The sequence below is a fragment of the Lepidothrix coronata genome, unplaced genomic scaffold, assembly GCF_001604755.1.
Source record: "Lepidothrix coronata isolate B3197 unplaced genomic scaffold, Lepidothrix_coronata-1.0 Scaffold345, whole genome shotgun sequence".
Lineage (NCBI taxonomy): Eukaryota > Metazoa > Chordata > Aves > Passeriformes > Pipridae > Lepidothrix > Lepidothrix coronata.
Window position 1 is genome coordinate 83,077 of NW_016690525.1, and position 25,957 is coordinate 109,033.

Genomic DNA, 25,957 nt, shown 5'->3' on the forward strand with positions numbered 1-25,957 from the left:
TTGGTCACAGCCCCTGATCCTGGCCCACAGGCACATCTCCTGGTCCTGGCCCATGGGCACATTCCCTGGGCATATTCCCACCCTCCGCACTTGCCCCCAAGCCGGAGCAAAGCCATCCCACCGCAGGTCCTCCCCAGCAGCGCTCGCAGGTGCCATCACAGCAGCAGCTCACAGGGAGCAGCCCCTTGTGCCTCAGGTGCCACCAGGGCACTGCTTCCTCAGCGAGCCCCAGGGGAGCCCCAGAGAGCCCCAGGGGAGCCCCAGGTCCCCGCGGGGCCGGAGCAGGGGGCGCGGGCAGCGGGAGCAGCCGGAGCAGCAGCGCACACCGCACACCAGCAGCACTTACAAAGCGGGTCTCCCTGCCGGCCAGGTGAGGGGGCCGGGGGGCTGCGGGCACCTGGAGAGGGGCATCAGCAGGGGAGAGAATGGGAGAGAAAATGGAGAGACTGGGTTTTCCGTGGGAGAGAAGCACAGAGACTGCAGCACCTGGAGCTGTCGGGGTGCCCACCATGGGGGAAGCCCCTCTGCCCTGCTCAGCACAAACAGACCCACCACAAACACCTACTGCCTCCCCCCACCCCCTCACAGAGGCACGACGCCAACTCAGGACAAAGGATTCCATTTCCCTCAGGAATTCTCTGAAATAAGCCAATAAATTCTGGCTGGACTACAAGATGTTGAAACCAAAGAATTAACAGTAAAAATAGATGGAGCCAGAGAATTAGAGATGCAATTCCTTGGAACTTCTGCTCTGGAGGAACAAGACTCCTCAATCCTCAGAAAAGCAGAGAGCTGGGGGTGTTCAGCCTGAAGAAGGCCTTGGGGGGACCTTAAAGCCCCTTCCAGTGCCTAAAGGGACTCCAGGAGAGCTGGAGAGGGACTTTGGACAAGAGCCTGGAGTGCCAGGACAAGGGGGAATGGCTTCCCATCGAAAGAAGGCAAGGTTAGATGGGATACTGGGGAGAAATCCTTCCCTGGGAGGGTGGGGAGGCCCTGGCACAGGTTGCTCAGAGAAGCTGTGGCTGCCCCATCCCTGGAAGGGTTCAAAGCCAGGTTGGACGGGGCTTGGAGCAACCTGGGCTAGTGGGAGGTGTCCCTGTCTATGACAGGGGTGTGGAACGAGATAGTCTTGAAGGTCCCTTCCCACCCAAACCATCCTGGGAATCCATGGAAACCAATCTCAAAGAAAACTGGCACTTGTGGTAAAAGGAAAACTTACAAACAGCCCAAAATAAACCCTCACCCAGTTTGCAGCTGCTGTCAGAAATGCAAATAGGTAAACACATGCAGCTGGAACAAAGTGCCTTGGAATATTGTTGCTATAACAAATCGTATCCTCTTCTAATCTTGTTGTGTTCCTGATGGACACTCAATTCCAAAGGATCCAAGAACTAAGGGAGATGCGAGACAGGCCGAGAAGTAACAGGAGATGGACTGAAGTGCTGCTCCTACAGTTTCAGCATGTGGTCTCAATCCTTCTCCTCAGCCCGTGCCACTGGTCACCTCACCCCAAGGTAAAGCCCTTCACCCCAAGAGTCCTCTCCGGCTCCGAGAACTGAAATGGCTCCACTGAAGATCAGGGAAGTGCTAGAGCCGGTGGGGAGAGCAGCTGGACAGCTACTCCCAAACAGCTGGAGAGCAGCTGGACTCCAAAAGGAACACAACAGACCCAAAACGACTACAGACAGAGGACAAAGTACAACTTGCAGTTCACTCAAGCCCCCAGTATAAAACCCAGTTACAGGTAATGGCTGTGAAGGGAAAATTAAAAAATCCATTTAAGATCATTTAACTTCAAAAGGTTCAACTGAGCTGTGACACCTCCTGCCACAGGATGGACAGTGGGAGCAAAGACTCAGAGACTGAAAAGGAAAGATCGGAGCTGATACAATGAATAAGAACAGTGAGGGAGGACAGGTAATATTCATTAAGAAAAAATAATCAGAAGTTACAAGAAATAAAGACACTTCCCATTGCAGAAGGAAAACCTCTGAGCAAGGAGCTGTAGCAAATCATTTCCTGAGCGCAGGGTCCTTCCACTTCCTTCCCAACAGCTCACGTGGGTCACCTCCAGTGTCACACACAGATCCAGGGACCCTCTGGGAAGCACTGGGCAGCACTGGTTTACAGACCCGAGATCATTCTCCAAACCCTGACTCCTCCATTTCTCACCACGTACCAGTTACCAGGGTCTCTGTATAAGGCATTGGTGAGGCCATTCCCAAAATACTGACAACCACAGGTAGTACCATTCCAGGTACTCCCCATCTCATCACCCTGGAATTAAGCCACTTCTCAGAGCTCGTTTATGACCAGCTAATCACCCTCCTAGCTCTCTGAGGCATTTTGAAGGAGGCAGCTCTTCCCTCGCTCTCTAGTTGCCTCCTGTGACAGATCCCCTCCACCTCGACAGTGTCACTGAAGGATGATAATCGCCCTCAGCTTCCTCTGCATTTCATCCCTGGAAGTGCCTCCCTGCCTTTCCCATATCACCTGTCCAGGGGGCAGTCTCACCTGTGGATTACTGGGCGAATAGGGGGTTTCACGCCTGGAATTTCCTGTCCCAGACTCGCCCACAGGAGCCTGAAAGAGAGAAGACAAAGCTCGAGAGTTACTGTATGGCAGAAGGGGGTCTGTAGAGCCCGGGAGGCATAGGACACCCTGGACATCCAGCCATGGCCCCTCCCCAGGGAGCAGGGTTAGAAGGACCCAGCAGCAGCTGGAATGTGCCAGAAACTGCCAAAAAGCGCTAGAAACAGCAAGGGAATGGCATTAAACATTGGAACTGGGATCATATCCAAACATCCTGCAAGGCCAGCTAGATCAGGTACAGCCTCTGCCTCATAGCAAGCCCTGAGAATCCTCTTCCCTGACTCCTCACAGCCCTCACAGGCAGGGTCACAGTCCAGGCAAACCTCCTGCTGTACAGACACTGAGCAAAAATAGCCATTGCCAACTGGAAGGAGAAAGGAATCATCCCCAGCCACATCCATTACTATTGGCCTACTGGTAGGACCAGTAAAATTGGAGAGACAGGGCTCTCCTCAATTCCAGAGGAACTTCTGGCACCAACGCTTGGCTGAACCAGCCAACAGCCCATCCCAACAGCTGAACAGAGAGCAGAGTCCCAGGAACCACCTGCACTCTGACTGCAGGAGTGAGGAGCACATTTCGGAAGTATTTTAGATGCCTAAAGGTGGAAGTGGGTCATTTGGGATTTAGAGAACTGTTTAGGCAAGCCTACGGTCCCAGTCACTAATATCACAGCCGCTGGTCAGTTGGTTCAAGTCAGCCTTGGGCAACAGTGTTTAATCTGACCAAGCCTGAAGTCACCTGAAGTTTATTCTGGAGCACAGATTCCACTGCATGCCTTGTTCTAAGCTGACCTGCCTACACACTTGTGAAATTCCCTAAATCACCTCCAAGATCAGTACAGCTGGGGGCTGGGTTGGTTGATTGGTTGGTTTTTCCTCTGTGTGGGGCTGTTCATCTGTGGCTGTTTAGCTTTTGAGACCTCCCAAAAGGCTGAGAAAGGAAGAAGGGGAAAGCAACGTAGAGCTCATCTAGAGGACGGGCTAGACCCTCTTTGGGTCTAGTCCCTGCTCTGCCAAAAGTTCCCTGTGCAACAGCAAGAATGTCAAATACAAACAGATTTCCCAGAGCAGAAAGCAAAGTTCTCCCTTGAAATCCCAGTCTCAATCTACCGAAAAGTGTCATTTGGAGAAGCAGCTCCTGGGCTGTGGATCAACCACGGCAGCTGCTCTCTGCTTGCTTTTCAGACGCCTAAGAGGGTTTATTCAGGCCCAGGTGTGTAAGTGTGGCATCAGCACCGACCTCCCACAAGCCCTGCCAGCCCCTGCTGCCAGCTGAGCGGGCAGGGACGCTGCTGTCCCAGCTGGACTGAGAGGGACAGCAGGGAAGTCACAGACGTCACCGTGCCCTCGGCGGGGCTCAGCAGTGCACGCGTGGCCGTGAGCGGGGTGCGTTAGTGGCTGGAGGACAACACACTGACTGTCGGGGACCGACGGCCCCACGCGCAGTGCTGGGGGCACACGGGGTAGGGGGGCCCGGCCCGCGGGCACCGTGCTGCCCAGCGCCGGGGTTTAGTAGGGGCCGGTGGCCGAGACTGTGTGAGTGCATGCCAAACACCACACGGCACACGCCGCTTGCCTTGCAGTACAGGCTGGTCTTCAGCACGCCCCCGCTGCCGTAGCCCAGGGGAGGCCCTCCCAGGCTGGCTGTGCCCGCAGCCTTGCCCCTGCGGTTGGCCACCACAAAGGGGTTCTCACTGAAGGGGATGGGCTGCGAGTCGATCAGACACTCTGGCTCTGGCGTCTCTGGAAGCTGCTCCTGGGACAAGGGACACCCTGTGGAGTCCTGCTTGTCTCTCCAGGGCTGTTCTGCCCCGCTCGTGTGCTGATGGGGTGACGTGGGGTGCTGAGGGGGCCCAGCCACGCTGCTGCTGGTCGTGCCCGTGGGGTGCTGAGGGGGCCCAGCCACGCTGCTGCTGGTCGTGCCCGTGGGGTGCTGAGGGGGCCCAGCCACGCTGCTGCTGGTCGTGCCCGTGGGGTGCTGAGGGGGCCCAGCCACGCTGCTGCTGGTCGTGCCCGTGGGGTGCTGAGGGGGCCCAGCCACGCTGCTGCTGGTCGTGCCCGTGGGGTGCTGAGGGGGCCCAGCCACGCTGCCGCTGGTTGCACCCACTGCCGGGTCCGGGGACGCTTCCCGGCTGTCCCGTGCCATGGGCAGGGACAGCACCGTGCAGTCACCCTCCATGCTGGAGCTGGGCTTAGTACACTGAGCAGGCTGAGAGGAAAACAGAAGGATCAGACAGAAATAAAGAGAACAGAATAAAGGAGAGGAGGAAGAAAATACAGAGCAGCTGATGAAGGACAGGAGAGAAAAGAATTCCAGTGCTAATGCCCACACACCATGCCATCCCTCTCTCCTGCTCTACCACCAATCTGTGACCCCCAGTGCCACTTCCAGGACAGGACCCTGCTGTGCACACATACCCTGGGGAGCTGACAGGCACGAGTGCTCCCTGCACTGCTCCAACTCACACACATTTCTCCTGCTGCTCTCCAGCCAAACACACTGCCAACACCTGCACGAGCACACGCCCTCCCCCTGCCCACCACAGCACACAGAATCACAGAACAGCTCGGGTTGGAAGGCGCCTCTGGAGATCATTCAGTCCAACTCCCACTCCATTCACTCCCCCTGCCATGGCCCAGCCTCTGCTGTCACCTCAGCACTGCCACACAGTCACACAACACCCACCCCGTGCATTTCCATCACACCTGTACAGGTGAACATGCTTTTATGGCCCCACTGCATCACAACACACCCAAAGTACCAGAGCTCAGTACAGCTGATGGAGCACAGACCCCTTGGGCGGCTCTTGCTGATGGCAGGAGTGAGGCAGCCTCAGTTCTGCCAGGGCTTGCACCCAGCCTAGATGAAGCCCTGACCCTTCCTCTTAATGCTATAGAAGAGAATTTGTTACCCCAGCCAGAGCCTTCCTCAAGGGAGCAGAGAAAAGCAGAGAGCAAAGACCAAACCTTCCATCCAAGTGCCTCCGGGGAGCAGAAAGACCTCTCCTGTTCAGAGCACATTCTCCAGCTCCCGTGTCATGGCAGTGGTCACCAAAATAGCTCTTGAGGGTGGGCTGGTGACTACAATGGCAGCTGGGAGGCTCAGGAATTTCAGAGGCCCTCCCCTAACCCCCCAACTCAAGCTCTGTGGCTGGCAGAGCCCTGGCTCATATCGTGTTTCCTGGGCAGCAAAGTCTGTGCTACCTTGAGAAATCCTGCTGTTGTGGCTATATGACTTTCCAGTGTAAAAACCCTAATTCCAACCACCTTTTCCCAGAGGGCCATCAAGCCTGAAAGTCTGTGGGGAGCCTCAATCCCTATTTTGTTCTTGGACCTGACTGGAACTGGGCAGGATCTGCCCCTTAGCTGTAAGTTCCAGCTCCCACTGTTGTGGCGTGTCCCGGTGGGGAGTCCTCGCTCCCTGGCCCCACAGGAACTATTTCTGTCAGACAAGCCACAATTTCTATTTTGGGTAAGCAAAGATTTGGGCAATGCAGTGAACTTTCCCAGCCTGCAGACAGGACAAGCGTGTGTTACCCTGCATCCTCCAGGGCACTGAAAGAAATCTAATCTGAAATCTGCAGAACAAATACAGAGAAAGAATCATGGCAAGAAACCAAAGAGAAACAAATTCAGAGCAGAAAGTGCAGGTTGTTAATTAACTAATCATGGTGACCTGGTACTGAGACATGTCAGTTCTTCTCCGTTTCTCATAGTTCAGAAAGCAAAATTAGACTTTAATCATTTTGCTGTGATCAGTCCCTCACGGGTCTGGCTTTCCTGTCTGGTCGATGCAGACTACAGAGACTGTAACAGCTCTTTGACTCCTGCAAGGGCACTGTCAAAGAGTCACAGAATCCCAGGATGGTTTAGGTGAGAAGGGACCTTAAAGCTCACCTTGTTCCACCCCCCTGCCATGGGCAGGGACACCTTCCAGTAGACCAGGTTGCTCTAAGCCCTGTCCAATCTGGCCTTGGACACTTCCAGTGGTGGGGCAGCCACAGCTTCTATCCAGATGTTGCAGTACCCTGGCTGCATGGCCAAAGAGTATCACCCAGATGAGCATTCCCATGCTGCTTCCAAAGGGAATTTTCAGTTGGGCTTCTAACAGTGGACAAACAGAACAGGCAAATCCTCAGCCTTTGTTAAATCCTGCTCACAAAGGGACCCAGACACAGCAACACAGATGGATCCAAGGCAGACAATCACCTGCTCCCTTCTCTGGGGGCCATTCTTGGAACCCTCATGATGAATTCCACCCTCAGTTACAGTGGTCAGGATTGATGTGCACCTCCTCTTGCTTCATTATCAGAACAAGAAAAATTCCCTGCAGCTCCATCTTGCTCCACAGCAAGGACAGGAATGGTTCCCTGCATCTCCTCCTGCCCCACAGTGAGGACAAGAACAGTTGCCTACAGCTCCTCTTGCCCCACAGGGAGGACAGGAACAGTTCCATGTAGCCCCTCGTGTCCCATGGTGGGGATAGGAACAGCTCCCTGTGGCTCCTCCTATCCCACAGCAACGACAAGAACAGCTCCTTCGCAGGGAACTAAGTGTCAGTAAAAGATACCCAGACACTGTTTTTAGAGGAGAATGTATGTGGTGAGAGAGTTGGCCTGGAGACAGGGAGAAAGAGAAAACCACGATGGGAATGGGACAAGAGCACCAATCATCTGGATGCAGTCAGACTGTCCAGAGATGGACAACCTTCCCTGACCTGCCTGTCCTGCTGGAAAGCCCACCCTGGCTGAGTCTTCCAGCAGTCACCAAACAGGCCAGAGCAGCTCCTGAAGGACCACCAGAACCTCTGTCCCCACACCAGAATCTCACTTGTCCCCACGATCCAGGCAGACGTACTTTTCCAACCAGAGCAAAGACAGGGCTGGTGACAGCTGGACAAAACCACACATTGGCACCCATGGGCCCTTCCCTGAAGCAGGACATTTATAGATGCTGCCCATCACCCCGGCATTCCAGCACACTCAGCCCCACATTCCCATGCCAGGCGTTCCCATCTGACACAGGCTGCAAGGAACAAGCTCCCAGAGGCTGCTCCGCTCTGCACCACGCTCGGACTGTCCAGCACGGAGGCAGCTGCTGCCTGGGGCTGGCTCTCCCCCTCTTCCAGCTACTGAGTTACACTCAGAGACGCTAAAAATAAACCTTTTCCTGATAATGCTTTTTTGTGTGACCAGCAGGAAGGAAACCCAAAAGCTGAGAAGTATGGGAACAAAAGGAGCCAGAGCTGGAGCCAATGCAGGGCTGTCATTGAGTGGGGCAGAAAGCAAGAGGGCCTGGAAACAGGAGGAAAGAGAACAGGAGAAGAGACCTGTTTGCATGGAATGGGATGGAGACTGGAAAGGTAAAAGAGATGATCCCAAAACAATGGAGTGGGATGATGACAGCAAAGGGAGGTCTTGCCACACCAGAAGGAAAGGAAGGAGGAGACTGAGGATGTGTGAAGGAGCAGGCAGAAGCCCAGTGGAATAGGGGAGATGCAGGGAAGATAAAAGGAAGCAAAGATGGAGAGAGAATTTAAACAACACAGAAGGGAGATGAGTTTGTAATCCATAAAGTTTGTGAAAACTGGAATTTCTCTTGGCCACTACATATGAGGGACTGGCAGACAGAGCACAAGGCAGGAGCATCCACAGCTGGAGTCACGACACACAACATGATACATGAGCCACAGGGCTCAGCCACAACACACAACCACAGCCACTTTGCCTTCTGCAGGCCTGGGGGATCTTGGTTTTCATAGAATCTCAGGATGGTTTGGGTTGGAAGGGACCCTGAAGACCATCCAGTCCCACGCCCTGCCATGGGCAGGGACACCTCCCATTAGACCAGGTTGCTCCAAGCCCTGTCCAACCTGGCCTTGAACTTTTCTTAATACTTTCAGTCTCAGCACCTTCAGCCTTTCTCATTCCTAAACACCACCCCAAAATGGATGTACAACTGAGCTGTGCACCCAACACTGTCATCACTGTGTTGGGAAAAATCTTTCCCTCCCTCCTTGGCAGCTTTCCGGAGCCGCTTCCCTCCACAACAGATCCCTGCACTCTCCCACTCATGTCTCCTTCTCTTTCTTCTGGGCTGTTCTTTCTGCCTTGTTCCAGACTTTGTTTTTTGCAAACTTTGCAACTTCTCTTCCCAAGAAGAAAAACCACCTGGCTCTTGCTCTCCTTGTTTTCTTATTCCCATCTTTCTTTTGCAGCTACCTCCCATTTCAGTGCCAGAGTACCCCACAGTTCTGCTTCCCCATTTTCCTCTGCAGAGGATGCCATCACCAACCACAGCATGGCACCTTTCCTTACAGGGCAGGTAAGGAAAGGACCACGGCCTCCCCTGCAGGGACCCCCATCTCCACAGCCCCTCACTGCCTCCCCCAGAGGGACCCCCACCCCCTCTGCCCCCCCACACCCCCCACCCTGCAGGGACCCCTCAGCCCCACTCACAGCACGGTTGCCTCTCTGCAGGCCACTGCTGGGCAGCGCTGCCAGGGTCCGGTAGTCCAGGCGCAGGGGTTCACTGGGGATGCTCTGGAGAGGGGAAAGAACCACAGACACCAGGAACGGGTCAGGCCCAAAGTCAACTAAGTCCAGGAGGAAGAGCAATGAAAAGGGAACCACCCCAGTAACAACCAAGGCCTTATCTCCAAACTCTGCAGAGTTCCCACTGCCTGGAAAAGGAGCTGGAATTGTTCCAAACGCAATCTGGGGGATCCACAGCAGGAGCTGGGCTTGAGAAACCCTGCGGAGAACATGTCACTGTGGGCTCCTGGCCACCCACTGCTGCTCAGATCCCCTCACTCCTCTTGCCCCCACATCCACTCCCTCACAGGGAGGGAGGAGAGTGTGCTGTACCTACCCATTTGCTCCAAGAGCATCCAGAACAGTTCCAGTCTGGATCTGGACACGTTCAAGAGTGCAACTCTGCAATTCCTCTAGTTTCTTTTCCCAACCTTAACTCACATTCACTGTACAACTTTGTTCAATTTTGCTTCCCATGTGTTGCCTTTCTAACCCCAAACAGAAGTCCAGGTTTCAAGCCAGCCACTGTTTTCCACTGTCCCTTTCTCAATCCCTTACACATTTCTTCAGTTCCGATCTCTTCTGTTATCCCCAAAGTCACATCCTTTTAGGAGAGGGATTGGAGAACACAGGCTACAGGGAACAAACACTTTTTTGGGATTTCTCCAGCCTTCCAGTCCAGTTGCAGCCCTTTTTTGGGACTCTCCAGCCCTCCTTCCATGCTGCTCACCTCCACCTCCTCCTCAAGCTGCTGCGTGGCTGCCTCCCGCTCCCTACGCATCCGCTCCTTCCGTGGGACAGGACAGAGCCAGAGCAAAGAGACAAGAGAGAGGGAAAGAGGTCAGACATGCTGGGCAGGAACTCCCAAGGGGATAGAGGAGCAGTGCCAGCACCAGCAGAGGGGGAGCAGAAACTCAGCAAGAATCCTGGGACCAGGGAAGGAGGAGCTGGAATTCTGCACCCACATGATTATCACCAGCAGAATGGACAGGGACCCCGGGACAACATGATCAGGCTGCCACAGTGCAGGAGAAGAGCAGAGGTCCCCAAGATCCTCAGCAGGGACAATCCTGGGGAAAGCTAAGGAAAGCACAAGACACACAAGCACGAAGGGAGAGGAGGGGGTTGCTCATTGCTAGAAGAGACACCTTGACAGAGCAAGAGAGGTTGGAAGGGAATGGAAAAACAAATCTACAGAACACAGGCCTGGCTGTCACCAAGGAAAAAAAGGCCTAAAACCCACATGCTGCTTATAGCATCACATACAGTGATGCAAACACATCAGGGAGGGACAGACCGGTCTCAGCACAAGGCTGGGCCCAGCACAGACCATCAGCCCATGGTCACTCAGCACCGCAGGGACACTACAGTGACCAGGGACTAATCCCGAAAGCCCCAGCCACGGGCTGGCTTCCAGGCTGCAAGAGGAAGGGATCAGTGTGGGACTTGTCCTAAAGACTGAGTTCTGGACGCTGATACCTCTGTGCTTTGCTGCCCAGAGCTGGGGACACAGCAGCAGCATCCTTCCCTTCTCCTGCCTACGGAACCCTCACGGCTGCTCCTCCCAAGCAGGAATCAGACGGTCCAGAAGTCCCGAGGCTCGGAGGCTGAGAGGTGGAAGGCAGCTGACAGGGAGCCAACTGAAAATTCTGCTGAGCACCTGGGCCTTTCTCTCCAACAGCTTCCATGCATCACAGACATCCAGTGTCCCACACTGCCCCCAACCTCCACGGGAGAAGACACTAACGCTCTGGAGGATCACAACTCCCAAAGGGATATGGAGGGATAGTTAAAGTCTATTCTGAATCCAGTTATGCTTAGTTTTGGACAAGTTCTCTGTAGGGTGAGGGTTCCAGGGGACATTAATTTGGTGTATGACCCTTCTGTGAGGCTGTACAGGAGCACTTCTCTGAGGAATGACAGGAGCACCAGCCAGCCCAGATGAAGCTGTGGAATGCTCAAAGTCCATCTCTGACAACATATGGGAAGGATTTGGATTAAGATTAGAAAAATAACTAGAGTCATAGAGCTGGGACAGACAACTACACCAGGAATCAGTCCACGGAGACTTGGAGTTACTGATATTTCTATTAGAAACTGAATTATCAGAGAATTGAAGGCAACAGATGTCTGCAGCAAGTGGGTTTGAAAACCTCTACAGTGAGCAGAGCAAAACCCAAATTCTTCCCAGTTCTTCAGGCTGGAGACACGTTTGGTCTATTGTTCTTGTGCAGGAATCAACACGAATCATTGAAGAGTAAGAAGACATCCAAAAATGGCGACAGAAATTACTGAGAATGTGGCACGGAGGTGGGAACTTCCTTCAGCATTCCAATGGCCCACCATGCAGTGCTGGCTCCACCACTGGGATAAATTTAATCATCAAAACCAGCTTTACAGCACAATCCCAGATTCTAGGTTTAAAAGGCCCAGCAGCAAAACGTGTCTTTGCTCGTGGGCCTCAGTCCATGGATCCCGAGACCTCTGAGGAGCCTGGAGCATCCATTGCTGCCTCCTCCTGACACCCCAAAGGAAGGGGCACTAAAAAATACCAGCATTCTTAAAATGAGACATAGCCAAGGCTACTTCACCAATCATAAATCTTTTTCTATTTTTTTTTTGGCCAAGTACTTTTAAGTAATCTCAGTGTAAATTCTGGCAAAACCTTTCTTTACCTGAGCCTGGACAAATGTCACCTGCTCAGCCCGAGCAGCAGGCTGGGGCCAGACTTGGTTATTCACAGGTGTTAGTAGTACTGATACTGACCCCACATTACCTGAAGTCTCCTGGAGTGTACTCAAATCCATATATCCATATATCTATTTCCAAATCCATATTCAAATGCATATACTGCCAACATAAAACTGGCAGGAAAAGCCTTTGCTCCAACAGAAACACAAAGAAATCAGGTTTGCTGAACCACTCTAAGTTCCTTCTCAGATAAGGAACCAGGTGTTTTATAGGAAAAACCTAAATCTATCTGAATTGGCTCTGCTCTGGGCTGAACCAAGGGCACTGGTGAGGTCCCTCCTACCTAAATTATTCACAGAATCCCAGGATGGTTTGGGTGGGAAGGGACTTTTCAGGGTCATCTACTCCAGCACCTGCAATGAGCAGGGAGTCTCCAACAGGATCAGGCTGAAGCTTATTCTGTAAGGTCGTTCCACTTCCATCAGAACTGCCAACCTCACCCTGCTCTTGTGGGGCAGCAAATGTGAAAAGGCTGAGAAATTGCAGCTGCTGAGAGAACCCAGAGAAACATCAGGTGTGACTGAACTGGAAACCTGATGGAACACCTGCAAAATGTACACACTCATCTGCCAGAGGAGCAGATTCCCAACTGACACCACCAAAGAATTCAGCTTTCTCTCTTCCAAATGCTGACTGGATACATTACTGTTTTAGGAGGGAAACCCCAAGTCCTTGAGGGGCTCGAGTCTGCTGATCTATTTCTGGGCAATTCTACTTCTATTTCAAAGAAATTCTATCTCTATTTCTGTGCAAGGTTGAACCAGTGAGCAGAAACACAAAACTCTCACAGCAAAGCAGAGAAATGACCATGTGAACTGAGGAGCACAAAGCTGTGACTGATTAACAGCGTCACTTCTCCATTCAGGGCAGCTCTGAGCTGTGTGTTCTCATCTTTGCTCACAAAAGCTCTGTCAGGTCATGGGGTACTGGACAGTGAGAACTGATTAAATTTGGGACTTCCAAGTTCATTGGCCATTTTTCTCAAAGCTGCAGCTTGGCCAGGAGGCACCAGCAGGTAACAAGAATGGACTCTGAATACCATAGATGCATCACCAGAGAGGTGCAAAGCCAGAGCAGCTGAGGTAATGGAGCAGTTCTCTACGGAGAGGGAATGCCCAGAGCTGCCCATGGCACTGACAATGGGACTGAGATCCAGAGCTGCCCATGGCACTGACAATGGGACAGAGATCCAGAGCTGCCCATGGCACTGACAACAGGACAGAGATCCAGAGCTCCCCATGGCACTGACAACGGGACAGAGATCCAGAGCTGCCCATGGCACTGACAGTGGGACAGAGATAACCTGTGGCACCTTCCTCAGGGCTCACGGGCTCAGCAGAGTCACTGTCACAAACAGATTTTGCTACACAAAAAATCTCTCACCACTTTCTCCATTTCTTCTCTCTCCCACTGAGTTGCTTCTCTCACCATTTCCATCTCCTAGGAGAGAGCAGAGTTAGAGCCACCTCAACCAGTGCTCTCTCCACACCTGGAGCACCTGGAACCTCAGGAAGGCACCACAGTCCCATCCTAGCGCATTCCTGATCCATGTGCTGGGACCTGCTGATCCCATGCCATGTCCAGTGCCTGTTACGTTGCAGATTCCACGCACCAAGGGAGACTAACTAGAGATTTCCAAAAACTGTTTCCGCTCTCCCAGCTCAGCCAGAACACCCACCTTCTGCAGGATCTCCAGTTCCTCAGGGCTCAAATCCCGGTCAATGGAGGAGATGCTCTCTAGGCTGTTCTTGCGCCCAATGCCAGCAGCAAAAGGGTTTGCGATGATTCCTGGGGACATCTGCAAATCAAAAGGCAAATCTCACCTGGTGGAAGTCCACAGAGTGCCATTCCAAAAATTCCCTATCCCGGGCTCCCAGATATGGAGTACCAGGACAATTCCTGATTGTCAGAACCAGAACTCTTTCATGATTTGAAACCTCATTCCATAGAATCCCAGACTGGTTTGGGTTGGAAGAGACCTTAAGAACACCCAGTTCTACCCCTGTAATTTCAGCTGACAAGTGCTTGAGGATCCTGAGGTCTAAGAAAGACGAGTTTAAATGGACCCAGGCGCAGGAAGGGGATGAGGTGAGCAGGGATTGGGTTCATGTTCTCCTGAAGAATACAAAAGCTGACTAGCTAAGCCTTGAAAACAGAAATCTGAGAGGGGCACAGGATTGTTCCAGGGAAGTGTAACCCTGGAGAAAGGCAAGTGGGGAAAGGCAAACAACAATAAAGAGCCAGACAACTGACTGTAAAGGAAATATTGGCCAGAAAAAAATGGGCACAAATAGCCTGGAGAAAGTGAGCTTGAAAACTTCATTTCAGTGCAGTGCTAGCACGGGACAATTCTGGAACCAGCAGGAACGAGACAGTCCTGAGGGACCACTGCTTTTGTGGACTGGCAACCACCTCCAGTTCATATCACAGGTCAGACTGAAATCTGGGACCTCAAAAAACATCTACAGCAAAAGGTTGGGAAAACCCAGCATTCTGTGAAGAAAGAGGAAGGATCCATGTGGGGGATCCTGGTCACTCCAAGGGCCACCCGCACTCCAGCCCTCACCTCGATGGCAGCTGCAGCCTTGGGGTCGAAGCCGTCACACACCAGCACGAGGAGCGCGTCGCCCACCCCTCGGAGGATCTGCACCGCTTCCGTGTGCGTCATTCCCAGCAGGCTCTGGTGATTCACCTCCAGGATCCGCATCCCCACCTTCAGGCGGCCGTCCCGGGCCGCGGCCCCGGAGGAGCTCACCTGGAACAAACCGGGGAGTCACGGTGTCACTGGAGAGGTGACAGAGGAGATCAGAGAGCACGGGGACCAGAGCGAGAGGGGACAGCACACACAGGGAACAGTGAGCCAGGGAAAGCATCTGCAAGTACTGCTGTAGACTGATGGAGAGAGGAGGGGAGGAAGAACCTGTGCAGGCTGGCAGAAAAAACAGGTGTGGAAGAATCTCTTATGGGAGATAAAAGAATGTGAATTTGAAATGTGTTGTCCCAAGGAAACAAACTGCTTTGGCTTTGCCAGTGAAGTGGGTGAGAAGGAAAAGGTCTCAAATCATGATGGATCTCAGAAAGGGAAATCATTGTTTGGTGGGAGAGAGACACAATGGAAATGCAAATGAAGACAAACTAAGGAGGAAGTAGGCAGGGATCAGACAGGCAAAGAGGAGGAAGAAGAAAAGCATCACTTTTGTATCTCTGTTAGTGGAAATACACAGGGAAAATCAGAGGCAGGAACTCCACTCTGGATAGGACAGATAAGAGAGGCTGAGGGGAGTAACACAGCTGAGGGGAGAGCAGAGCCATTCGGGGCTTTGGTTCTCTGCAGGTTAAAACAACCAGTATTGCGAAAAAAGGGGAGGGAGGTGAACTAACCCTCTACTGTGGCTAAACTGTGACCCTTCCAACCCCCAAATGCTGCAATGCTGTGAGAGAGAAAACCAAACCCAATCCTTAAAAACAACCGTCAGTTACAATAATCCCAGGTTTTCTTTTCCTGCTATTGCAAATGTCTCAGGTGAAAGTGCAACTGTCGCTCCAACAGAGGGAATTTAAATTCACTCTTTTAACTTTAGAACCCAGATAAAGCAGTTACAGCCATGTAATGAAAAATGCTGTATGTTCCCTTGCCTTGAGTGCAGCCAACTATCAATTATCAGGGCTGACTGGCAATTATGGAGTGTCCCCAGCCAGGAGGATGATTTACATCAGTCGCTACCCCACAAGACCAGTTAAAGAGGGAACCAGTGATACCAAGGTGAACCAGAGTCTTTGAACCACAAAGGAGACTCAGAGTCTCCTTTGCCACCAGCAAGACCCACTTATTAAAATGACACCACTTATTACTGTGCTCCACTGCCAGCAAGGAAGAAGAGGTCATAAAAACCTTTTGGAAAGGGTTGGGAGGAGCATAAGCTGATGCACAGTTCAACAAGAAAACACGTGTTACTTCTGGGGGAAAAGTGATATGAGAAATAAGTGTGACACAAGCAGTCACTTACAAAGGGAACAAAGTTGCACACAGGGTTCGTGGCAATTCCTGATGCTTCCCATGGAAGGAGGGAAGAACTCATGAGTCGGGGGGGGGGGGGGGGGGGCAGGAAGACACACGCATGTGGGAAGCAACAGGAATGTGGGGAAAAGGAAGGATGTGTGGGTTCACGTTACAGAAAAAACGTAAGAGAGGAAACACAAGGCAAAATAAAGGCAAACAGGAAATGGAAGAAGAAATGGTGTAGCTGTTGTAGAGGAGGAAATATGAAAGGACAGGGATTTGCCTCCTTAGGTGGAGGAAGAGTGTCTAGAACTGCTGCACCAGTGAAAGCAGACAGAGCACACCCAACAGATGCCCCAGGGATCACCCTTCTCCCTGGCAGCCCTCGCATGGCCCCGACCTGCAGAGTTAATGCTCTTGGTACCTTGGAAATGAAGATGCCTTCATCGGTGGGATCAAACGGATTGCCAGCATGGCCCTTGGCTCCACCCCGGATGCTGATGCCCAGCTTCTCTCCTGGAGCCTTTTCAATGCATATTTCCTGGAAACACAGAAAAGTGTTCTTGTTTCTGGGACAAGATCGTGCTGGGATAGCTGGGGGAACACTCCTCGGAGTGGCCATATTCTGAAAGCCCTGAAGAGGGCCTGAATTAATCCTGCCCCTCACTCGGCAGTTTGTTCCCTTTGGTGAGGCTCTGCCCACTTCTGTTCCCTGCTCAGGTGTGGTCTTCACGGAATCTGGTCATTCTCTGATGACAGTCACCACGGGCATGGCAAGAGACCCTCACCACTCCCCCACTGGAAATATGCTTACAAGAGACTGGATCCTTCCAAAGGAGAAGGAAATTCCAGCCAGGAGTCTGGTTGTGTCCTAGTCCCAGACCTCCAGCCAGGTAAGGAACGGCCTCCAGAAGTGACCCTGTGTGATTGCCCCCAGTCCTGTCCCTCAGAACCCACCTGCATGCCAGGCGGAGGCGGGTCCCTCCGGACCAGCATGGTGAGCTCCTGGGCGTTGGAGAGCAGCGCGTTCACCGCTTCCTGGTGGGTGGCGTGGCGCAGGTCGATGCCGTTCACCTCCAGGATCCTGTCCCCGACGCGGAGCCCGCTGCGCGACGCCAGCCCCCGGGGAATGACCTGCAGAGAACCATCAGCACAACTGGAGAAGGGAATTCCATCTTTCCTTGGAGATATGACTGTGTCCCTGGCCGTCCTCCCACACCCTCCAGGCCTGTTTTGACTCCTCTCTCTGCAGCCAAAGTTCCCCAAGAGGTGACATATCTGTGAACACTGGCAAAGAATGAAGTGGGATTTGCTTTGAACTGTCATTCCGTATGTTATTCTCATATTCCCAGTTTTACCTGAACCAAACCTGTTCCAGCTTTGCCATTTTTTTGTCCGTGACTGTAACCAAGACTGACAGCACCAGTACAACTCCAGCCCTCACCCAGTGCTCTCCTGTCACCCAGGGGATCCTGAGAGCTACAGAGGGACTAACCATGGCACCAAACCTCTGTTTCTGGTAAAACAAAGGAGTCAGCAAGGAAAGGCTGACATCTGTGAGCACGTGGGCAAGCAGGGATGGTGGGAAAAAGTTAGTTTGGCTTTGGGAAGAGCAAATCCTGCTCCACTGACCTGCTGAAGTGCTGCAAGAGGAACAATGGGCACGTGAAGGAAGGGATCTGGCAGGCATCACTTCTTGAATTCCAAATAGCCCTTAACAAGGTCTGAACCTTGACTCCCAGCCACAGGTGTTAGAGGAGACAGATTCAGCATCTCCATGGGACAAGAGATGTTGGGAAGCAGAAAGGGTTGGGCAGGGATGTCCTCTCCAGCATCCCTAATCCAAGGAGCATGGATGTGCAGGACTGTGAGGGAATGGCTTACAGCCAGTGACTGGCCTGTGTGCTGTCCCTAAATGGCATCAGCTGATGTCACCACTGGAACGGGAACTGGGGTCGAAGGGCATTGGCCTGAGTGCAGCAGAGCAGTTCTGGGTGTCCCTGCACTCACACACTCATCCCACCAGTGATGACTGGCTTTCTGCAATGCCAGCATTTTCCCACGACTCACTAAAGCCAAGAGGAGCTCAGCAATTTCAGAAGCTAACTGGGATCCCTCCAAAGAGTTTGGCAGAGATTACACAGGTTTGAGGCTTGTATGTGCCCTGAGGTGGCTCCAGCAGCAGCAGCACATCCAGGTACAACCCTTCACACATCCCCCTCCCATCCCTTTATTTCATAAATCCGTCCTATACTTCTGGACTTGCATCAAAACCTTTCACCTTAACCCCAATAATCCAACAGCTCAGGGCTGGGCGGCTCTCCTGGGTCTCTACCTTGGAGATGAAGACCCCTGGCTCATGAATCCCAAAGGGATGGCTGGAATGGTCACTGCCTCCGACGATGCTGAGGCCCAGGGGACCACCCGCTTTCACCAGATGAATTTCCTTGAGGGAACAAGAAAAAGAGTCAAAGGGAATGAGGGATAGCACATACAGACCTCAAACATTAAAAAATATGGAATCAGGGGTGTTTTGAAGGGTGAACACCCGCAAGACAAGTTTCCCCATGTCGGACAGTGCAGCCTGGAGAAGAGCTGGAAGGGGTTCCAGGAGAGCTGGAGAGGGACTTTGGACAAGGACCTGGAGTGACAGGACAAGGGGGAATGGCTTCACACAGACAGAAGGCAAAGTAAGATGGGATACTGGGGAGAAATCCTTCCCTATAAGGGTGGGGAGGCCCTGGCACAGGTTGCCCAGAGAAGCTGTGGCTGCCCCATCCCTGTGGAAGTGTTCAAGGCCAGGCTGGATACAGCTTGGAGCAACCTGGGCTAGTGGAAGGTGTCCCTGCCCATGGCAAGGGGTGCAAATGGATGGGCTTTCAGGTCCCTTGCACCCCAAGCTTTTCTATGATGACTTCTCCACGCCCCGAGAACCCAGTGGGCCAACCCCCATCCCAACACCACTTTTCAAATGAAACCCACCCGGGACTGCACTGTCCCGTGTCCCCAGGCGCAGCTCACCTCGATGGGGTACTGATCCTCCAGCCCTTTGGAGAGGTGGTTCCTCTGCGGCGCGGGCGTCTCCTCGGGCGGGCTGTCCCCGGGGCCGGGGGGCGGCGGGGGGGAGTGCATGCGCACGCGGGGCGCGCCGGGCGAGGCTCCCTCGCCGGGCTGCTCCGAGCCCTCTCTCTCTACCAGCAGCACGATGGTGGGGGAGGCCGCGGTAAGCAGCGCTACGGCCTGATCATGCCTGGCTTCTGTCATGTCTACCCCATTGATCTAGAACAACCCGCAAACTCCGTGTCAGACCATCGCCCGGCACCTCCCGGCGTTCCGGCGCTCAGCCAAGCCCCCGAGGGACCCCATCCTGCTGGAACACGGCCCTGGCTCAAAGGCCTGTGCCCCCAAGCACCTTCTAACTCACCCTGCTCCCTCCTACCTGGCACAGGGACATAGGTGCCTGCTCATCCCTGCCGGATCCCAATCCCCTTCCTAGACAGCTTTCCTGCCCCTTTCCCACCTTCCCTATGCACATAGTGCCCTGCAGCACCACTGATGCTCCAGGGACCCCACAGGCCACGTGTGATGCTCCACCTCCTGTACCCCCACAAACCCAGCTGGGCCTGGGGTTTGCTGCAGCTCACCCAGGAGAACACCCAACACTCCCTGGCCTTCCATCCCAGCCTCCCACTGGGACAAGAGGCTGCAGTAAAGGAATGGGGCCAAACACCTCAACATGGAAGAAACCAAAACAGTGATTTTCAGCCACGATGCCACAAAACATCGATGTGCTGGGGCACCTGCTGCATTGTCACCGGGCCACCTGACCTTATCAGCCACCCAAAGCCCAGACACAGCCACTGAAGGCTGACTGGACCTGTCACTGGTCACCCAGCCACTGGTGGCCACCTGTGCTGGGCAAGGTCATGGCAGCCTGGGGGAGATATAGCTCTAAGGCATCAAAAGTGACCCCAGGTACAGAGAGACCAGGAAGCACTGGGAGCCTTTCCTACAAAATTAAAACAGCTTCCCATGAAACTCAAAGGACCAGAGGAATGCAACTGTTCTCCACAAATGTATGAGAGGCAGAAAACCAAGAGCCAAGCTGGAAGAACACTGCCCAAAGGACAAAACTTGCCAGGAGAAAGTTGAAGCTGAAAATTAAAAGGTTTCTAGTCATTAGGTTCTGGAAAAGCTTTCCAAAATGAACAAGGACATGAAACCAGCAAGATGGGGTTTGATTAGCTCATGAAATAGTGTGACTGTAATAGCCACAGCATCTGGGCTTTGTAGCCCAGTTCCTCACAGCCTGATTCCCAAATATCGTTACTCCCCAGCTCCTTCCCAGAGAGCAGTTCCTGCACTGAGCAGACACACACAGTCTGACAGGGTTTTGTCCAGAACCCCAAAGACACTCCCAGCACTCACCCGACAGGCCCTGTCCCCACCCACAGCCACAGGTGCTGCTCCCACTGTGACAGGGAAGGAGAACCACAAGCAGTCCTGTGCTGTGCTGGAAAATCTGAGCCCCGAGTGTCACCTCTGCTGAGGGGACTGTCCTCATGGGACACCTCTGGCACCAACCAGAAGGATGTGAAGGCAGCAACTGGCACACGCCCATGGGAAGAGGAAGGATGAAAAGGACCTGGGTGGTGGCTACTGAGCACAGGAGACAAGGCAGCAAGCAGGAAAGGTAATAAATTAACCATAAAGGTGCACAGACCTTAATGGAATGCAAGTAGCAGAGACAGGGCTTGAACACTCCTGGATGGACCATCGAAGGAATCACCCACGTTAGAGAAGTGTAACCAAACTTGGCAACCCATCCAGAGAGGTAGTGGAGATTATGAAAGGTTATCTCAGCACAGCTCTTGTGGAAAGGGCCAACTGGCTGCAGGAAGCTTCAAGGTGGGTTGTGGGAACGTGCATCACTTATTATGGAATGTTTTCCAAAAGGGAAAGGGGACTGGTCCAGGACGAAAGAGGAGGAACTAGCACAGGGAAATGCTGAGGGTGGAGAACAAGAGGCTGCTGGTCGGTGCCGCTGTGGCCAAGCCCTGGGCCTGCTCATCACATCTGCTCTGCCCTCTCCCCGCATTCTGTATTTACTGTGCCAGTTCATGCTGTTCTGGGTACGTGTGTGAGAGCTACTGGTAAAATTCAAGCTGGACTAGCCAGCAAGCAGGAATCCAAAAGGTGGTGAGAGCCAAGAGCTGGTCCAGAAGCTGGATGAAAGGCTCAGGGTCTGACCAAAGAGCCCCAAAGACCTCAATGCTTAGGCTGCAGGCTGGAGACCTACAGACATGAGCATTTCCCTGAGAGAGGCAGGGAATGTGTGCCCATTCCACCAGCAAACCCGATGAGCTGGCAGGCAGGACCTGGGGGAAGCTGGCTGTTGTTCCTGCCCCGTGAAGACTCCCTGTGCTCAGCTGTGCACCTGTAAGGGCACTGCCCCCCTTCCTGCTTGTGTGAATCTGGGGCCAGCTGTGTCTGCAGTGTGTTCCACCTTTGGAATCTGCACTTACCCCTGCTGATGGCTGGACCTGGGAGCAGGGAAAGTGGCAGCCATGTGCCCAGAAGAGTGGGAAGGGAGGATCCCTTGGGTCCTCAAATGGTTAACAAAGGTGACACGCAGGAGAGACTCGGCCTTTGGGTTCTATTACCAGATCAAGGCCCAACAAAATCACTGAACTGGAACAAGATGATCTTTAAGATCCCTTCTAACCCAAGCCTTGCTCTGACTCTGTGACTCTACAGTGATACTCCACAGACAGACCTGCTCCAGCATCACCCACTCTTGATTTCTCACATCCCCTCTGCTATTTTCCTGTCCCTGACATGATGAGAGTGGTCAAAGGGGCTCAGACCAGAAGGGCTCAGCGGTACCTCCCTAGAACAGGGATCAGGGCACAGGACTCCCAGAGTCAGAGGTGTATTGTGTGACAGCCCTTGATGCACTTCACCCAGTAATTCTGCATTACCTGGCAAAGCTGGAGCCCTCCCAGCCTTTAGGCAGCTCATTTTCCATGGCCTTTATCTAGCTGCCATGCAGCGCAGCTTTCTGAGTGTCCAAGAGGAAGGGACAGCATCTCTGTCCTTTCCCTGCTCCACACACTTCTCTGTGTGCCAGGAAATTATATTATTCTGACAAATCTCTCAGGGATCAAACTGCCTCATCAGGACTCCACATGTCACCTACCACTGTCCTAAATCTCCCCAGAATCAGTTTTCTTTAATCTACTCCCAGTCCCATTCAAAAACACCAGATGTCCCTAGTGACTGCTCCCAATTCTGCACCTTCCCTGCTAGATTCCCAACCCACAACTCCAACTCTCTGACATTGCCCCCAGCAGCTCCCTGCCCCATGTCTTCCCCCACCAAAAGGACTCCCAAGAGACATGGGAACACGGGGAAGTTGGGGAGTGAGTGTCACTCACTGGGGAATTTTGGGGGGTGTTAACTCGGAGAGGAGACCTAGGCTGGGCTCTTCATCCATGTGCTCAAAGCTCCCTTAGGAAAGTCAAAGGAGCAATTCTGGTCCTTCCCCTGCAGAAGGCTCCAGGAGGGTTTAGAGCACAGGGGAAGAGCAGGATGCTGTGCTGTATTTGTTTTCCTAAGAAAACAGAAGTGAGAGCTGAGGCCATGCCCAGGAGACCACGGCTTTGGAAATAGGCCCTGCCTGTGGGACCCACGAGCCCAGTACCTAGCGAGGGCCCTCCTCTTCCCCATGCAGGTACAGGGAACACACGCAGCCTGCACCCACACCCCAGGAATCACTGCAGCCTGGAGCCTTTCCAACCAAAATGGGCAACCACTGCTTCAAAAGGGTGCGGAAAGCAGGCTCGGAAGTTGCGGGAATAGTCCGGTGAGTGTTCTCCTGGAAAGCAGTGACCTGCTCCTGCATTAATCAGAGCTGAGCACAGGACCTGAACTGCAGCTGGTGCTCAGCACCAAACCTGTATGGCCACATTCACCTGGTACAGGTACCGAGGGGACCCCACGGGAGTGTTGGGACTAATGACAGCAAGGCCTCAGCCACATCAAAATCCAGCACAGGCCCCAAGCCTTCTAAGCCCTGAGCCCACACAGCCTGCTTGGAATTCTCTGCAGGCTATTACTAGGGAATTAGATCTGCTTTTCCTACAAAGCTGCCCACGGATATAAATAGAGCTGGTGAAGGGGGGTGGAGACAGGTTTGACTTTTGACTCTGAGATTTTCTCTCTTCTTGCCACAGATAGAGCAAACCAACCCCAAATGCTGGGCCTAAGTCCTGCCTCTGTACCAGGGAGCATTAAAACACGAACAAACCCAAAACAATTTAGCCTATGTGGCACCGATCAGGATCAGGGCTTGAGTTTAAGAGGAGTGGGGAGTTCTAGCAGGAAGGGAGTGATGCTGTACCAGTTGAAGTCTCCTGCCAAGACACTAATGTGGGACCTGGGCCTGAGCTCCACTGAAACGTGCCCAAGCAAATACAACACAGTCCCAGCCCAGGGATAGAGCAGACAGAAGCCAGCACTGACGAGGCTGTATCAGTGTTTACTCACGCCAGCGCTGTGGTAACACGTGCTCTTACCACAGCAGCTGGGCCAGAAACCCACCACCAGCACCAGGATGCAGGAGCTTTCCCTCGGAGGCAGCATGCGAGCGTGGGAAGAGGGTCGGGAGGCTCAGGAGAGGCTCCCTGGAGGAGGGGAGCGAGGGACAGTAGGCAGAGACACGAGGTTAGAGCAGCGAGACCCGCACGGACAGGATGAGAAACGGGCCAGAGCTGCGAGTGAAGCAGGGAAGCACCGAGCTACCCCTGCCCTGCTCCACAGCACCCTCGGGCAGACGCCTCTGCTCCAGCTCACGGCTCGCGCTGACCCCACTGTGCCCGAAAAGGCTCTATCCCTTCTACTCGCCAAGGCAGAGCCCCCTCGGGCTGTCCCCCAAGCTCTGGAGGGACACCAGGCTGGGGCAGTGCTGCCATGTCACCTCTCTCCATGCCGTCCCTGGGGGAAGCACTCACACACAGCCTTTGGGGAAAGGGGAGGTGTAACTGCACCCACCAACTGTCATGGACCGGGTAAAACCACCCACGTTAAATGCTCCCCCAAAAGGCTCAGGAGCTGAAAAAAGGCCCCCCAAAATCCAGCTTCAGTGCCAGAAAAGCAGCTCCTGCATGAGAGAGGGCACAGAGCTGAGTCAGCCCCTTCCCTGCACACCCACTCACCGAGATGACCCGGTCTCCGATGTGCAGGATTCCGTCCCGGTGGGCTGCACCACCCTCTGCGATCCGGGAGATGAAGATCCCCTGCAGCACAGTCAGGAGGGTCAGAGCAGCCTGGGCTTCCTCTTCACCTGGGCCTGGCTCTCTAGACCCGTTCCTGGGTGCCAGGCAGGTCCCAGCCCTCTCCCCTCCACAGACCCTTCCCCTGCCCTGGTGCTTCCCGTTTGTTCTCCACTCCACAAACTCTCCGCTCCCAGAGCCACTGTCAGCAAAGCCTTCCCGTGGCCCAGAGCCTGGAATATGTGCCAAGAGGGCAGCAGCAGGATTAGATGTCACTGGCAGAGATCGGAAGCCCCAGCCCCCCTCCTTCTATAAAAAAAGAGGGAGAGGGACTTTGGACAAGGGCCTGGAGTGACAGAACAAGAGGGAATGGCTTCACACTGACAGAGGGCAGGGTTAGATGGGATATTGGGAAGATATTCCTCCCTATAAGGATAGTGAGGTCCTGACACAGGTTGCCCAGAGAAGCTGTGGCTGCTCCACTCCTGGAAGTGTCCAAGGCCAGGTTGGATGGGGCTCGGAGCAAGCTGGGATAGTGGAAGGTGTCCCCACCCATGGCAGGGAGGCGGAACGAGGTGAGCTTTTAGGTCCCTTCCCACCCAATCCATTCTGGGATTCCATGATTCCCTGACTTCCCTGGCTCTCAGAGTCCAGCTAGCCCACCAGCCCAGGGCCAATGCTGCATACCCAGGGGTGAGGAAGACTCAGGGATGCCAGGGGATCAGGACTGACCGTGTCCCCAGCCCGGTAGGGAGTGGAGCCCTTGCCGCCGGCGATGCTGAAGCCCAGGCCCTTCTCGTTGCGCATGAGGCAGGTGGAATATCTCTCGGTGGCAGGGGCTCCCTCGGGGCGCTCGGGGAAGCGCAGCCCCCCGCGCCGCTCCCGGGGGCTGTAGTCATCCTCGGGGCGCAGCGGAGTGACAGTGATGGCGTTCTCTGGCTCCACCATCCGCTCCCGCAGCACCGTCATGGACACGGAGCTTCCCGAGCCTCGCAGCGCTTCCACGGCCACGTGATGCTCAGCACAGTGCAGGGACACGCCGTTCACCTGGGCACAGAGCAGGGACAGCCCTCACCTCACACACAGCTCCAGCCTCAGCCCCTGCAGAGCCGGGCTGGCACCCTGTTCCCACAGGTGTGCCCGCACCTCCAAGGAGCTTCCCTACATCCCACAGCACCTGCTGCCCGTCCAAGGCCAGGGCAGCCCAGTAAAATCCCTTTCAGAGGAATGCTCCCCTCACAGGGAGCTCCAACTTCCCTACACCTGTATGAACCCTGCAGGCAACAAGCTCCTAGAAAAACACACCCACCCAGGACCATCTCCACCAATAAAACTCAGCACAACTCAGGTCGACACAACTTCTTGTTCGCCTTCCTCACACCCTGCTCACACCCCAAAACACGCAGAGCTGCCAATGGGACAGTCCCTTGGTGTGGGAAAGGCCATGGAGCAGATCTGGAGTGTGGCACGTACAGGGGAACCAGAGGATCAGGCCCAGCCAGCCCGGGGTTGTGATAGGTAGGTTCTGCCTGACCAACCTGATCTCCTTCTATGACCAGGTGACCCACTCAGTGGGTGAGGGAAAGGCTGTGGATGTGTCTGTCTGGACTTTGGCAAAGCTTTTGATGTCGTGTCCCACAACATTCTCCTGAGAAACTGGCTGCTCGTGAGCCAGTGTGTGCCCAGGTGGGCAAGAAAACCAATGACATCTGGCCTGTACCAGCCATGGTGTGACCACAGGCCCAGGACAGTTCTTGTCCCCCTGTGCTGGCACTGCCAAGGCATCTCCAACCCCAGGGTCAGTTT

General features: G+C 53.9%; 1 protein-coding gene across 1 annotated transcript in view; it reads right to left on the minus strand.

The window, feature by feature from the left end:
- The window catches only part of SCRIB (scribbled planar cell polarity protein), a 96,661-nt gene that overhangs the window by 24,516 nt on the left and 46,188 nt on the right, over positions 1–25,957 (minus strand). Inside the window, exons 19-33 of the mRNA XM_017838544.1 lie at positions 24,884–25,198; positions 24,095–24,175; positions 18,900–19,157; positions 18,214–18,324; positions 16,836–17,012; positions 16,303–16,419; positions 14,445–14,633; positions 13,557–13,676; positions 13,262–13,318; positions 9,858–9,914; positions 9,053–9,136; positions 4,702–4,803; positions 4,171–4,482; positions 2,515–2,583; positions 347–397 (exon numbers count right to left, since the gene is read on the minus strand). Of these exons, the coding sequence (XP_017694033.1) occupies positions 347–397; positions 2,515–2,583; positions 4,171–4,482; positions 4,702–4,803; positions 9,053–9,136; positions 9,858–9,914; positions 13,262–13,318; positions 13,557–13,676; positions 14,445–14,633; positions 16,303–16,419; positions 16,836–17,012; positions 18,214–18,324; positions 18,900–19,157; positions 24,095–24,175; positions 24,884–25,198 (2,100 nt within the window). The remainder of the gene's footprint in view (positions 1–346; positions 398–2,514; positions 2,584–4,170; positions 4,483–4,701; positions 4,804–9,052; positions 9,137–9,857; positions 9,915–13,261; positions 13,319–13,556; positions 13,677–14,444; positions 14,634–16,302; positions 16,420–16,835; positions 17,013–18,213; positions 18,325–18,899; positions 19,158–24,094; positions 24,176–24,883; positions 25,199–25,957) is intronic.